Source organism: Elephas maximus, chromosome 4 (genome assembly GCF_024166365.1).
Source record: "Elephas maximus indicus isolate mEleMax1 chromosome 4, mEleMax1 primary haplotype, whole genome shotgun sequence".
In the NCBI taxonomy this organism is placed as follows: domain Eukaryota; kingdom Metazoa; phylum Chordata; class Mammalia; order Proboscidea; family Elephantidae; genus Elephas; species Elephas maximus.
The window spans coordinates 33,326,087-33,341,854 of NC_064822.1; the positions used below are offsets into that span (position 1 = coordinate 33,326,087).

Below are 15,768 nucleotides of genomic sequence, written 5' to 3' on the forward strand. Positions count from 1 at the left end.
AGAATGTTGTTCCGTGGGAAAAAAAAAAAGGGTGGTTCTTTCAGCTCAGAGCTCAGACCTTCACAAAAATAACTGTCTTTGAGAAACCATTGCTCCTTTGTATACAAAAGTGCTTCATGTAGACTTCCCTCACAAAATATTAAAAAGATGTACATCCCAGGTCGAGATTTAATGAAATGAGTTATTGTTTCATCAAGGACATTCTTAAGTGATACTAATATATATGTATTATTGCAGTATCACTGCAAATGCCAAGAGAGTGAAAAAGACAAATAATACCTTAGTGTTACCATAAAAATAGTTTTGACTGGAGCCTGAGGACTATACTTTGAGAAATGCTGATCTAAGTGAGGTAGTCTAGGCTTATCTCTAATCTCTGGAGTCTAGACAAGCTGGATTAACTTCTGCAATACTTCCTTGCTCTGTCCTGCCAAGGCTTAGCTCAAGCCATTTTGCTCCCCAGGTATTGCCTCTGGTGGAAATCCCAGCCACCCCACCCTGCAGGACTCTTTTTCCAACACCATCTCTTCCATGAAGCCTTTGGAGATGCTACTTAGCGTACTCCATTGAGCATAATGGTGGTGGTCTGATTCTTGTGCTGGTCTGATTCTTCCATTAAGAGGCCAGAGTGATCTCTAAAACTGCACATACTGCAAGTTCCTTAACCTTTATGACCCTCAGATCCTTCATCTGTAAAGCAGGGGTAATTTTGCCTACCTTTGCTGGGTTGTAAGATTAAATGAGATGTACGTGTATCATATCCAGCATAATGCATAGTGTATGGGAAATACTTGGTGAATTTTGATTATCACATCCCTCTACTAGTGTATAAGTGCCTTAAGGGTAAACAGTGTGTTCTGCTAACTTTTTTATCCCCCAGAAATGAATTAGATAGTGCCTTTTTTTTTATGCAAGTAGGCATCCAGTAAACGTAGCTTGATATAAATTATACTTGTATATTTGATGTTACAGTTTTAATTTGCCTTGGCCCACATAATTTCATCTCCCTCTTTAGATCTCTGGGGTATATAACTAGAAGTGGGATTGCTGGATCATAATTCTATTTCTAGTTTTTTGAGGAAGTACCATACAGTTTCCCATAGTGGTTGTACCATTTTACAATCCCATCAGCAGTAGATAAGGGTACCAATCTCCCCACATCCTTGCTAGCATTTGTTGTTTTCTATTTTTCTGATCATTGCCATTTTAGCAGGAGTGAGATGATATCTCATTGTAGTTTTGATTTATATTTTTTTAATGGCTAGTGATTGCGAGCCTCTTTTCATGTGTTTGTTGACTGCTTGAGTGTCCTCTTTGGTGAAGTGTCTGTTCATGTCCCTTGCCCATTTTCTAATTGGATTGTTTGCCTTTCTGTTGTTGCCATCTCCCTTTTTAGCTTGGACAACAAAGATTTATTGCTGTGACCCTTCTGTTCTTGCCAGTATTTTCAGTTGTGATGGAACTTGTACATTTGGCATCATTCTGTGGCTCAAATTCTTGGTCTTAGCTTATAACTTTTCTGGTTTTTTTTTTTTTTTTTTAAACTTGGGTGAGTTTTTTTTTTCCCATGCTATTGATTTGCATTTGCACAGAAATGAAGCCTCACTGAGAATCAAAAGCAGGGTGGATTATATCATAGGAGAAGAAAAACACAAACCAAGATATGAAGTAGAATTAATAGTTTCTTACTCTGCCCAATAGCACAGGGAGTGCTCACATACTACAAATGTCCCTAATTTTGGGCAGAGGGTGGGATATCTTCTATTAAAAATCAATGTGTAAAGAAAGATGTTGCAGCCCATATTTAGGAATCCCTAAAGGAAAGAAAGTAGATGATTACAGGTGATAGCTGCTGGGCTCAGCTGTGTGCTGAAGGGCTGCATGCTGTGACCGTGGAATGGGTCCCCCATGCTTTCCTTCGTGAACTATTCACATCATCCGTTTGGTGGCTCAGTTTTGTGTTCCCCTCTCCAATCATTCCCAAGAAACTTTGAGCCTTTCCTCGGGCCTGGCAGCAGGATCTTTGAAATCCTGCCGGCCCTGGAACACTAAGCACAGGGAGACTGAGAAGTAACTTGAGAGACTGGAGGCCGGGGCTTGGCTCCCCTTCCCAGTCTCAGGAGTCTCTTCAGTCTGAGCTTCCCCATCAGTATATTACAAGCAGTACGCATTCTCATCAATGCCAAGGGTTGTTAAGTAGCCTAAACTGCTTGAATGAGGGATGGCAATTGTGTAAAAATGTAATTTCTCTAAGAATGGCCAACTTAGAAGTGACTTTAGCTTTTCTCCAGTTATATGTAACTTCTTTTAATGATTGGGTAATTCAAATATCCCAGGACAGTAAATGTCTATCTCAGCCCTGGTCACATAAACTGATAGTGTCCCTGACCTCATCAGATGTTGGGAATCCAGTGCTGGAGGGGAAGGGGATCAGTAAACTGGTCTGTGATCCTTCCCCCACCATCTATTCAGCAATTATTCATCCTAGTATCATCGCCGTGAGGAGCACAAAGAATCAATATTCACTGTTGTGTTCACATATTTAAAAATTCACTGAACCATTTGTTTTCCAGCTTTCCTTTTGAATTAAAATCTTCTACAAACAAATGAAAGGAAAGTTTCTCTGCTTGAAGAGAAAGTAGGGGTGGGAGTGAAAGCCTCCCTCTCAGCTTCCAAGGTAGACACAGGTGCTCTTGGACAACCCCAGGGCTCTGAGGCATAGTTTTGAAAACCACTGCAGGGGAGTATAAACTCCTTGAGGTATCAGGAATTGTGTTTTATTTCACTTTGTACCCCTGCCTAGCACAGGGCCTGGCACAAAATAGATGTAAGAAAGTATGTATCTTTGAAGGCATCTCCAAAGTGGAGGGGGACAAAAAGTGCCCACAGGGCTTACTTACAGTAACTCTAAAGCAGGGAGAAAGTGATAAATCTTACAGAAGAGACCATCAGAGGCCAGGACATGCCCACATCTGAAAGAACATAATGTGAGAAAATAAATATTTAATGGTTACTACAACCAGCTGATGGCCCCTACGCCTTTGAAGATAATAAAACCAGCCATTTCTGGCAAGTGATGCAAGAAGAGAGTGTGGTTTGGGTCTATCAGAGTTACCCAGTGCTGCCACAACAGAAGTAACACAAGCAGGTGGCTTTAAAGGACAGAGATTTATTTTCTCACAGTTCTGGAAGCCAGAAGTCCAAATCAGGGTCTCAGCCATGTCAATTCTTTTTCAGAGCCTCTCTCCTAGTTTCTGGTGTCTGCTGGCATCATTGGTGTTCTTTGCTTGTAGATGCATCCTCACGTGTTGTCTGTCTTCCCCTTTGTGTGTCTCCATGTCTGTCCCGGTCTTTTTATAACTCAGAAGTAATTAGGTTTAGGATCCACCCTGCAGTGGTGTGACCTCATTAACATAACAGAAGAAAACCCCTGTTTCCAAACAGGATCACATCCACAGGTACAAGGGCCAGGAATTCAGCACATATTTTGGGGGGACACAATTCAATTCATAGCAGGGTCCAAAGTTTAGTAAGTCACTGTTCAAGTGATTGTCAGGTTTTCCGATTCCCAGCAACCGGACAAGAACCAGAGAAATAACAGCACCAGTGAATGTGATAGGGAAAGGTTTGGGGACAGTGGACCAGGGACACTACCTGGAGGGGGAAGAGGAGTACAAACCAGGCATAGAGTGGGGGGAGCTCACTCAGATGAGGCTCCAAAGCCAAGTGGGTGCTAATTGATATCTGTGTTCTACCCAGGAGCATTATCATATTTTAAATATGGGAAACTCAATGCATCATGCGTACATGTTTTTTATTATTTCTCTGTGTTTCAGGGCTCGACAGTGGCCAGAGAAGCTAGTGACAAAGAAAAGGTAAGTACTGCGACCTGTTCTCACCACACTGCTGGGAGTTGTGCTGGAACAGCACCTCTCATTTCTGTTCTTTCTTGTTTGTCTCCCACCATTGTGATCCTTCCTGTTTCCTCTTCTGCTGCCACCCATGGGGCACACACAATTGAGTTGAGGAGTGTTCTCCTTCATTTCTCTTCCCCGGATTAGTGTCCATACTGCTTTGTTAAATAATGAAATGGTTATTAGTTGTAAGTGTGGTCAGAAGAAGCAACATTTCACAACTAATATGCAACATACTCTTGAAAACTCAGCCCCTGTGCAGAGAACTTATGACCAAAACTGGCTGGTTACCTCCATGAACAACTGCCTCCTTTGCCATGAGACCAGAAGAACTGGATGGTACCTGGCTACCCTTGCTGATCGTTTTGATCAAAGATCCTATACAAGAATCCTGATCAAAAGTGGGGAGAATGCAGAACAGAATTTCAAATTCTCAATGGAATCCAGACCTTCTGGAGCCATAGGGACTAGATGTACCCCTGAAACTATTGCCCTGAGATAATCTTTAAACCTTAAACCAAACTATCCCCTGAAGTCTTCTTTGAATAAAAAAAAATAATTTATCTTAATAAGTAAAGTTTGTCTGCCTTGAGAATTGTGCTCTTTTAAAGAATTATCTACGTGAGATCGAATTGACAACATCAACTTGCAAGGTTAGATGAGAAATTTTTAGGGGACAGTGAGTTTAATTCAATGGTGGTAGAACAATTTGGAGAAGGATGGCAAGAATGTTTGCACAACTTGAAGAATATAATCGGTGTTGCTGATTTGTACATGTAGTAACTGTTGAAATGGTGTATGACTATATTTTCACCAATAAAAAAAAGAAAACCTGACTTACAGCCCACGCACTCCCCTGGAGGTCAAGGAACCAGGGTCCTACCACCACTTTGCCACTAACTAGCCAGGTAGAACCTTGAATAAATTTATTTTCCTCTCTAGGCCTCAGTTTTCTCACCTGTGAAATGAAGCTGTTGGCTTGGATTAGCTCCAAACTCCTTTCCAAATATAAAATGTTAAGATATTATTACTGAGTAAAAACCATTTACTGTCGGGTTGATTCTGACTGATACAATCCCACGTGTGTCAGAATAGAACCGTGCTCCATAGTGTTTTCAGTGGCTGGCTTTTCAGAAATAGGTCACGAGGCCTTTCTTCCATGGCACCTCTGGGTAGACTCAAATCTCTAACCTTTTGGTTAGTAGCCAAGCACGTTAACCATTTGTACCACCCAGGAATTCCTATTGTTGAGTACTTTTTGCTTAAAGAATTAGGGATGGGGAGACTGTATCTTTTTATCTCTTCCTGAATCACTGGGCATTGGGTAATATTTGAGCCACATTTAATTTATTATACAAGCAGATAAATTCTATTTTTGAATAAGAATTTGGAAAGTAGCTCTCTGCGTATAAACCTAAACTGACCAAAATTGATATTTGCTTATGTGAAAAGCACCTCAATGTTCTCAGTTACAACTATCCATCACCTTGGGAAGTCTCTTTTCTTGACCAAGACAGTGGAAAACTGGGCTAAAGGCTTTTCTTTTTCATTATTATTAAGTTCTTTAAGGATGATATCATTCATTTTTTATTTGAACTGTTGTTGGTTGCCGTCCAGTTGATTCCAATTAATGGCGACTCCATGTGTGCAGAGTAGAACCACTCTACCTGTTCTTCAAGGCTGTGACCTTTTGGAACCAGATTGCCAAGACTGTCTTCCAAAGAGGCTGTGGATGGATTCAAACCACCAACCCTTTAGCTAGTAATCACTTAACTATTTTTACCCATGCCCCCCTCCCCCGCCACCCGACTCCTGTTTGAACTGTATGGGTTTGAAAATCTACATTTATTTATTCTTTCAAAAGTGTTGATGAATATCGTTTTGGTTACTATCCTAGCCTCAGGAGCTAAAACAATGGACAAGACACAGCTAGCAGAGAATACAGACGTAAATAGGAAATGATGGTATCATGTGATGAGTCCTTGGGTAGGGGATGCTTGAGGTACTGTGGAGCACAAAGTAAGGGCCCCCGACTCAGATTTGATGGTGTCAGAAAAAGGTTTCCAGGAAGAGGTGGTATCTGGAGACCCGCAGGATGAGTAGGAGTTTTGTTCTGACTCATAGCGAACCCATACACAACAGATCAAAACACTGCCTGGTCCTGCGCCATCCTCACAATTTTTGCTATACTGTGTCAATCCATCTCATTGAGGGTCTTCCCCTTTTTCACTGATCCTCTACTTTACCAAGCATGATGTCCTTCTCCAGGGACTGATCGCTTCTGATAACATGTCCCAAGTACATGAGATGAACCCCCGAGACTATGGCCCTAAGACAACCTTCTAAACTGGAACTGAAGCCATTCCTGAAAACCATCTTTCAGCCAACCATAGATAGGCCCATAAAAATAAACCTGAGAGAATTGTGCTCCTTAGAATAATTAATTATATGAGATCAAAAGGGCGACATTTGCCCAAAAGCCAAGATGAGAGGCAGGAAGGAATAGAAAATCAGGATGAAAGGAAACGGGGACCTTAGGACAGAAATGGGGAGAGTGCTAACACATGGTGGGGAATGAAACCAAACTAATTTGCTCTGTAAACTTTCACCCAATGCACAATAGAAATTCTTAAAAAAAACAAAGTAAGTGAGACGAGGCAAGACCACCACTCACCTGTCAGTTTGTCATACTGTGGGGGCTTGCGTGTTGCTGTGGTGCTGGAAGCTATGCCACTGGTATTTCAAATACTAGCAGGGTCACCCATGGTGGGCAGATTTCAGCAGAGCTTCCAGACTAAAACAGACTGGAAGGAAGGACCTGGAGATCAACTTCTGAAAAAATTGGCCAGTGAAAACCTTAGGGATAGAAGCAGAGTAGAAGTTATCCAGATGAAAAGGTGAGGAACGGCAGCTTGTGTAGGACCCCGGGGTGGGCACGTGGTGCTTTAGCTGGAGGGAGTGGTGAGATGAGGCCACAGAAGTAATCCAGCAAGGACAGTGGCCTGAGCTGGGATGGTGGAAGTAGATAAAGAGAGGTTTAGGAAGAATAACAGCATTTAGAGATCGAACGTAGAAAGCGAATGGTGAGTGTGTGTGTGCTGTGGTGGGGAGGCAGGTGGATAAAGAATGGCTCCCAAGTTTCTGGTTTGGACTGTTGCATAGGTGTTGGTTCCACTTGCTAAATGAGAGAACGGAGTAGCAGGTGCATTTGAAGTGTCAGTGCGGCCTCAAAACAGAAAGGTCCAATAGCTGTGAGAAGCTGTGGAGGGAATCTCTGCCAGGTGGAAGGACTTGGGAATCCTTTTTTGGAAGAGTGTTCAGGGAAGTAGATGATGTGACCCAGGAAGAGTGGAAGAGAAGCATGTCTGGAGCCAGCCCAGAAGGACATTATTATTTAATGTTAAAGGAAGTGAGTCCTCGAAGGATCAGCCAAAGAGATAGGAGATAAACCAGGAAAGCCTGGATCATTTATTTGAATATTTATTGAGCGTCTCTTACAGGCAAGTATTTTCCAAACATTATAAGAAGTGCCTCAGTGAACAATACAGACACAGTCCCTGTCCTCCTGAAACTTGCACTTTCATATTGTCCCAGAAACCAGAGGAAAAGAACTTTGCCAATATCGGATGCTTCCCCAAGGTCAGGTAGGATGAGGACTGAGAATTATCCATTGGACTTAACAACAGGAAAATCACTGGTGGCCTTGTCAGTGGGAATTGGTGGGAGTAGAAGCCAGATTGCAGTGGGTTAAGAAGTGAGGAAGAGACAGGGACATGGTAGAGCCTTCTTTGATTGTTTCTGTTTTTACTGTGCGTTAGTAAGTATATTTCTACATTTTCAGCCTACATGTAAATCACCCTGAAGGCGCCAGCTTTGGTCAAAAGAAGCAGAAAAAATGGGCTCGCGTACTGCTATGAGTAAATGTTTCTTCCAGATGCCAAAGACTAAAGCAGATATTTAAGTTTCAGTCCATGGGGAACGCAGAGGTTTAGTGCTATTCGGATTTTCTCCCAGGAGAAAATATTTGGACTGTTCAAAGAGCCACAAGCCAGCCCAGCCTGAATAAGAACTGTGGACATGATGACACCAACTACAGTACATCGGTTGCTGTGTTTTTGCTTCATTCCCAAGTCCCTTGAGACTATTGCTAGAGGCATTTTTTTTTTTTTTTTTTTTTTTTGGTCTCTTCAGGTTCAATCCACAAGGGCTTGTTCTGCCCTGACAATAACCAATGGCAGGAAAGATAGTTAAAACGAATGGCAATGGTTGCTGCTAAAGCCTAAATCTTAAATCCTAAAACATACATGTAGAAGGAAAGCCACAAGTACTTGACTTTCTTGGAGCTGTAATATCTCATCAGAAGCAGAACATTCAGTTACCTGACTTCCACTGCTATGCCTATAGGACCACACATCCCAGAAATCCATGGCATCAACCGCAGTTCCATTGTCTTCCTCACCAAAAAAGTTTTTAGAACCTTTAATTCATGTAGGTTTCTGTGAAAAGGTGGGAGAATATAGAATTTGTTTAATACAAACTCACTTTTCCAAAGATTATCCTAAGCTGTTTTTATGTGGCAGTCATTCCTCAAAACATCTCCCCTGGAGGTGGGCTTGGTGAAGTCAGAGATGGGACAGACCTTGAGAGATCAGAGTCCACCTTCCCCACCTTACATATGACAAATTTGAGACTCCAGAACTTAAGCTCCCCATGCAGTACCACACAATTAATGGCAGAGGTGAAACCTTACCTTAATCTGGGATCTATTTTTTTTAACATTAATTATAAAGATAAGTAATAATAATAACTGATATTTGTTGAATTCTTACCTAACAGACCGGTTCGATAACTTCTCCATGGTTCCACAGTTGTGAAATGACAGAGCCAGGGTTCGAACCCAGGTAGCCTTACTCCACAGCTCACGTTTCTAACCACTAAGCAGTACTATCTTCTAAACAGAGTTCGCCCTCTCTTTTTTTTTTTTAAAGGATATATTATCAAAAATTCATACTAATCCTCTGGATGATGAAAATGGGTGAGAAAAATTCACTACATTGACAAAATATTGTTTTAGAGTTAAATGTGGTGCTAAGACAGTTCGTTCGAAATACTTGGTTTAATAAAAAAAGGAGTGAAAGTGGTTTTATACAGTGTTGGCAAAACAATCAATTAACTTTTCCTCCATTTGAGGAGTTTGGTCATTTTTGTTAATACGGGCTTTGACACTCTATTTTAATACTCTGTAAACATTAAAATTGTCTACACTATTGCTTCAAGGAAGAATTGGGTAGTGGTAACTGAGGAAGGAGCTTGTGCCCGCATTGGCAGTGAATCATCCTGTCTGTCTGTATGGCAGCTTGTTTATGATCCAGAAACATCTGAGGTAACGTTTACTGTACTCTTTTTAATACACAGAAAATAAATAAAATGTACTAAAGGAACTAAACCGTTTGGGGGTTTTTAAGTTCTAAAAAAAATCTTTGCTTTTCTTTTACTGCCAATTCTCAGGTTTTCTTTCCATGATGAGTTAATATTTTTAACTCTTCAAAAAAACATGCTGTTCTTTGTTTTCACAAATAAATCCATAAATCCCATCAAAACAATTACTGTTACCCCAGTTAGAAATATTTCTCAGGTGCTAAAAAAAAAAGTATTCTGTATATTTTAGCCTTTTATGAATGAAATTCCATGATATGCAGGAATAGTGTCTGCATCTCTATTACAGTGTAGCCATGTGCTCTACAAAGTGATTGTCACCGTGCGAAGCACTGTTTTCATAGAGAATCTCCACTGGCATGGCTTAATTAGTAATCTGAATTCTTACTTAGTTTTTCTTGAAATTGAGTCTTTATAACTTTTAATTTCCCATACTTTTAACATGCGGATGACAAGTTTTGAGACTGTCATTTCAAATATTTAGTGATATAGGAGCAGACAAGTCCCATCCCATAGATTTCAGCTTGACACATAATTAGTATGATTTGCATTAGCATAATAATAAAGATGAAACTGAAGGAAATAAAGAAGTTATATTCCAACAGTAATGGAATCACTTTCATGGCAACAAGTATCAGAACATGCGTGTACAGATGTCTTGAATTTAAAAAAAAAAAAGAAAGCAGAGCAGCGCTTGCTTCCTCCTCCCCCCCCCCCCCGCCCCCCAACCGTTGTCAAATTCTGACAGCTGCTATGACTTGTTTTATTCTTTAATTCTTTCCTTTTTAATGGAAGGGCATCCTCCATTCATGGCTCCAGCAGTTCAGCCTGCTCTAAATGAGACAGAGAAATGCATATCTCCCTGGTGGTCGATCCTTTCACAGCTGCGCTGCAATTCCAGTGTGACATCAAATTAGTAATTATAGCTGAGCGGGCTGCTTTTTACAAATGACAGTCTTAGCGTGCTGCCAGCAAGCAAGCTTCTCAGCGGGGAATCGGGGGAAGTAAAAGAAAAACATAACCGGACTCACTTGATTTCTGGGGGATTTGACCTGACTCTTTAAAAAGCCCATGTTCTTGAGAGACAGAGTCCTGGGGATTTACACAAATATGCATTTTGTTCCTCGTCCTACACCGTTCTTCTCAAAACTTCTATCTGGTTTTATCAGGTACAGTAAAGCCTGTGTAATGGAGTCATAGGGTCACAATAAGAAGATTCTTTTTAACATATAACCTTCTCCCTGGCTGGAACCCATTCAGAAGAAAACAGCTGCTCTGCAGTTGGCATTTGTGTAACTATATTGGCAATAATCATTGTTGACACTTTGATAATGGGCTACAAAAAGTCTCCTTGTCGATTCTTATGCATTGTGAATTGCACTAGCAATTAAGTGACTGTCACAATCTCTGACATTTTACCTATTGCTGACTGAAGGTTCAGGAGAATTAATCATTAATACCCATGCATCTAAAAATGCGCTCCTAAACCAGTTTTCAGCATTTCTTTTGTGATCTTTAAATTGTAACAAATTATAATTAATTACTACTACTCTCTCTGATTCTTCAGGCTGCAGCTAAAGGCAAGGTAACAAGAACGACAGGCCCCAGGCATTAAAGCACAAAAGCACAGCAGTGCATCCTCCTGAGAATCTTTGGCAATCAGTTAAAAAGTGCCTCATTTTTCGAAGTCATTGGATGCTTAGTTAAAGGGAGATTGTCAAGTTCCGTAGGCTCTAAATTCAGCATAGCTTTCACCTTCTGTGAAATTCCTTCTCTCCAACAATGGAAGTGAGTCATTCCCCTTTGCCAGCCAGCATTAGAAATACCTTATCCCACCACCCAAGATGTGAGAGAGTTTCCCATCAGGGAAGAAACAGAGTCTGTTTCTCAGACCTTAAAGGCAGCGCCAGTAACATCTGCCTCTTCACCAGGCACTCCTTGGAAACCCAGTGGGGCAGTTCTACTCTGTCCTTTTGGGGCGCTTATGAGTCAGAATCAACTCGACACGGCAACCGGTTTTATTTGGTTTTCTTAGCCTTGGGGTGTTCTAGAAAAGGGGACTTTTGGGGAAGGACAGCAAACAGAGAATTAGGGAATCTGAGTCCCAGCCCCTGCCCTGCCATTACTGGAAGTTTTCAGCTTGGGGATAAGTCATTTGACTTTGTCCTCATCTGTAAAATAAAAGGATTTGCTTGTATCATTGGTTCTTATGTTTAGTATTTGTAAAAATGGCTAGTTCAAATGAAGCTTTGCTAAACCCCTCCTCCAGAGATTCCGTTCTGCAGTAGACCTCACTTCCCTTCTGTTATCGTGATTAAGATGATTAATTATTAATAACAAAATGTTCCGAGCCGTCACATTGCGCAGTGAAACCTGTGAGAGCCAGAACTCGACGGCACTGCCTTGTTTTTCTGGGTCGCAAAGTTTTCCACCTTTGACAGAGTGCAGTCACCACTTTTCTGTCTCTATTAGTGAAAAAAAATATTTGTGTTTTCCTTCTCTGACAGGTTTCTACCTTTGTTCAGTTTTGCTATATCAGCAGATGACTAAACAAGTGTTAAGAGCTCTAGAATGTAAACCATGAGGAAATAATGGAAAGTTGAGGGGGTTTTTTTGTTTTGTTTTTTAATTGTGGTAAATATTTATGTAACAAAATATTTGCCATTTCAACATTCTTTACATGTACAGTTCAGTGAGGTTACTATGTTATATTGTTCACCCATCACCATTATCCATTCCCAAATTTTTCCATCACCCGTAACAAAAGCTCGGTGTTCTCAGAGTTTTTAAGGTTAAATTCATTTGAAATTTCACATGACACCTGTAAAAGAGGGAGATCCCATGCAGTGACTCTTGTGAGCATTGTCCAGTTTTCACTCACATTACAGCCCTTAAACCCGTCTAGCTTACAGTGGTGTATAAACTCTCAGGTGCCTTAGATTAATTTTCAATTCACTGGAATGAACTCAACTCGGAGGATCACAAGCACACATGAAAAAAAAAACCAAACCCACTGCCATCGAGTCAACTCTGACACATAGCGATCCTATAGGACAGAGTAGAACTGTCCCATTGGGTTTCCTAGCCTGTAATCTTTACAGAAATAGACTGCCACATCTTTCTCCTGAGGAGTGGCTGGTGGGTTCAAACTACTGACCTTTCAGTTTGCAGCCGCCGAGCGTTTCACCATTGTGCCACCAGGACTGCTAAGCACACATTGAACAGTGCTATTAGGTGTGTGGGAGTTTTTTTTTTAACATTAACAACTCTTAGTTGGTTCCAGAAAGAGTTGGTGTGGAAAGAAAATTTCTAAAATTTCGTATGTGCCTGAATTTTTTTTTTCCCAGAATTTAAGTCAAGCTACTGCAGATATATAATCGTTAAAATAATACTCTTCACTAGGTTGATCTTAATCCAGAACCCGCAGGATTTAGCAAACTTCTTGAGTTTTCCAACTTTGACATTTCTTAGATATCTGATGGTATATATCCAAACAACAGGATCTTTAGATCAGATATTAACAAACCCCTTTTGTAGGTCTGGCACACAGCTGAACTGTCACAGAGCAGCCTACAAAACTTTGACATCACCACTTAGAGGGAATTTCATAAAAGTGGGACAATATTAGAAAAGGAATAAATTTCACTTTTTTAATAGTAGCTTGAGAAGTCTAGAAAAAAATAAATAACAAGCAGCTGGGTCTCACCAGGCTTAACAATTCTAAGTTACAATAGATCTTATCCTGTTTTGTGCTTCTTAATTGCAACATTCACAAGTATGTTGAGGTATATTCTCTTTCCACATTTACACGTAGACATACAGGTTCAAAATAAAAACGGAAACTTTCAGATCCTCGTGCTGGCCATAGGGGTATACGTTTGCATCGTTGTCTCTGTGAGAATTAGAAGTTATTAATGACCTATTGGATCATTTCCACACCATGAAATTGTATAGACAGTCTACTTATGTTGTTAAAGAAGGTCGTTGTGTGAACTTTTTGTGAGAAACCACCTGTTACTTTTGCCACTTCTGTATAAACTTTATACATTTTCACTAATTTGCCGTTTCATGTATCAAATTTGTGACTTGGATGTTTTGAGAAGCAGAATTGACTTTATTATAAATCTCTGGCATCTCTTATCACCCCAAATTGATACCACATATGTGGAGTTATTCAATCGAATTATCTTTATCCTGGTGTCAGTGTAAGAATTAGCTAAAATTCTCTCCCTTATAGAAATACTTCTGGAGTATACTTTCAGCCCCACAGATTCTGATTTTTGTGAAAGTGTTTTGGCAAGCCTCATGAAGGAAGATGTATTCTTTATTGTAAGTTTATTTTTGTTTGAGCGAGCTTGGAAAAACAAGTAAATCGGAAACATAAGCAGCCCCTAACATAAGACAATAATTAGTACATATTTTCTATGTTCGCATTCCACCCAGTGTGTCACAGTAACGGCTCATCAAAGGGATACCAGGCAACAGTCTGTGACATTGAGGCTTACAATTAGTCTTTTTTTAAGTGGGTTGCCAAATGAGCACATCGAACAAAAATTCATTTCTTTCTGAAATGTAAGTCCTTTAATCACAGAGCACTATGATACGTATTATCCTTTGCATTGAAACCTTCTGGTGCCAAAATCCTGTTTGCATTAAACGTTCAAGTGTAACGGGGGTATATTTCATCTTTCTGTTAAGATTTCCATACAGACTGAAAAAACTTGGCTCCATATTATATAGATTTTGGCCTCGTGCATTTTAAATGCATGAATTTTTTATTTTCCTGTTGCTAATGGCAGTTTAAAATATGGTTGACTTTTTTGCATAATTTAAGTGTAGAATGATAATAAATGTATCATTGTTTTAGTTTGAATTCTGTACATTTGAAGTTGTGTTTTTGACTGTAAATACCAATTTAAAATACAGTAAAACTCTGAAAGCCAAAGCCTGTGTAAGGTGGAAACCTGTCAGAGAAGGAAAACTCAAATATTTTCCACTAATAGAGAGCAATAGAAAAGTGGTAAGACTTCACCCTGTCAAAGGTAGAAAACTTTGAGACCCAGAAAAACAAGGCAGTCCCATGAGTCCCAGCTCTCACTGGTTTCACTGTTTTTTTGATTTAAAAAAAAAAAAAAAAATTGTGAGTCATCTAAAAGATAATAGGATTTTTTTAGCCTCACTAAAATAAAATTTCTATACAATTTCTGGTTTTACTAAACCTTAAGTATCCAATATTACTCAACTCCAGGCAGATGACAGCAATTGTATAATTGTATTCAAGTCACAGAACCTAATAAAATAAGCAGTTATTTACATATAACAAATGGGTTAACTTCCATTTGAAACAAATGAAAATTTTAAGTCTTTTTGTCCCAAAAAAAAAACTCTGGTTTTGGTTTCAGGGAATCCACAAACATTTTTAGTAATTTGGAATTTTTATGTGTAATAGTGCTAAGTATGGGTTTGGGTTAATATATGTTACACTTTAAGGCCTTATTTTTTATCTCTTTTCACCAAGTCTAATGGAAAGCAAGCAGAGTCCTGTGTCTCCTCTACTCTCATGGGATTCCGTAATTTCTCTCTGGCAACTGCCTTTTCTCCAGCCATCTTTGTCTACTAAGCCATCCACAGAGGCATATGCTCACTTCTAAAAATGAGAGCTCTAAACCTTCTAGCTGTTAGTTCTGATTTCCCCCCTGCTTTTTAATCTCAAGCTCCTGGCCGAATCTGTCCTTAGAGATTATTTACATGTCCTATAGGGTCGCTATGAGTCAGAATTGATGGCACTGGGTTTTTGGTTTGGTCAAACCTTAGGGAATAATAAGTAATTATTTGTATTCAGAAGCTTCTTTACATTTTAAAATTATCCATGTGTTGATTATCTTCATGCTCCGAAGCAGCTGAGTGCACATCTAGAATCTTCCATTCATGTTCATTTGTGCTTTAGTTACACATAAACTATTTTCCCGTGACCGGTACTGTACAGTATGCCTCTTAGGGTTGAAGAATATAGGCCTGCTGAGGGACAGCCTGGAATACCTTGCTTTAAAAGAAACCAAAAACTTCACTCAATAATGTAGTTACAGAAGCAGGAAAAAATGTTTATGCTGAACTGGTTTTCTTTTTTACTGCTCACAGCGAGTCAAATGTTTCCGGTGAGTTTACTAGTGTTTTGGGTGTGTTTTCTGGCTACTAAGATTCAGTTCATGAATTTTTGCTTTAGGTCAACAAAATAGCATTCACTAAATTACCCACTATTATAACGTTTTAACTGAGAAAAACTAACCCACGGAAAATTAAAGTAATACAAAAGCCAGCAATTTGGCCATATATATAGAATTCTTAAATTTTACTCCATATTAATAAATATCATAAAGTTTAGATGCTTTATTACTCCAAGAAGTTAACTTACCAAATT

At 39.7% G+C, this 15,768-nt stretch overlaps 1 protein-coding gene across 3 annotated transcripts in view; it reads left to right on the plus strand.

The window, feature by feature from the left end:
- The window catches only part of PIP4K2A (phosphatidylinositol-5-phosphate 4-kinase type 2 alpha), a 194,742-nt gene that overhangs the window by 155,826 nt on the left and 23,148 nt on the right, over positions 1–15,768 (plus strand). For all 3 annotated transcript variants that reach the window (XM_049881848.1, XM_049881850.1, XM_049881849.1), the window contains one exon: positions 3,837–3,875. In XM_049881848.1, the coding sequence (XP_049737805.1) occupies positions 3,837–3,875 (39 nt within the window). The remainder of the gene's footprint in view (positions 1–3,836; positions 3,876–15,768) is intronic.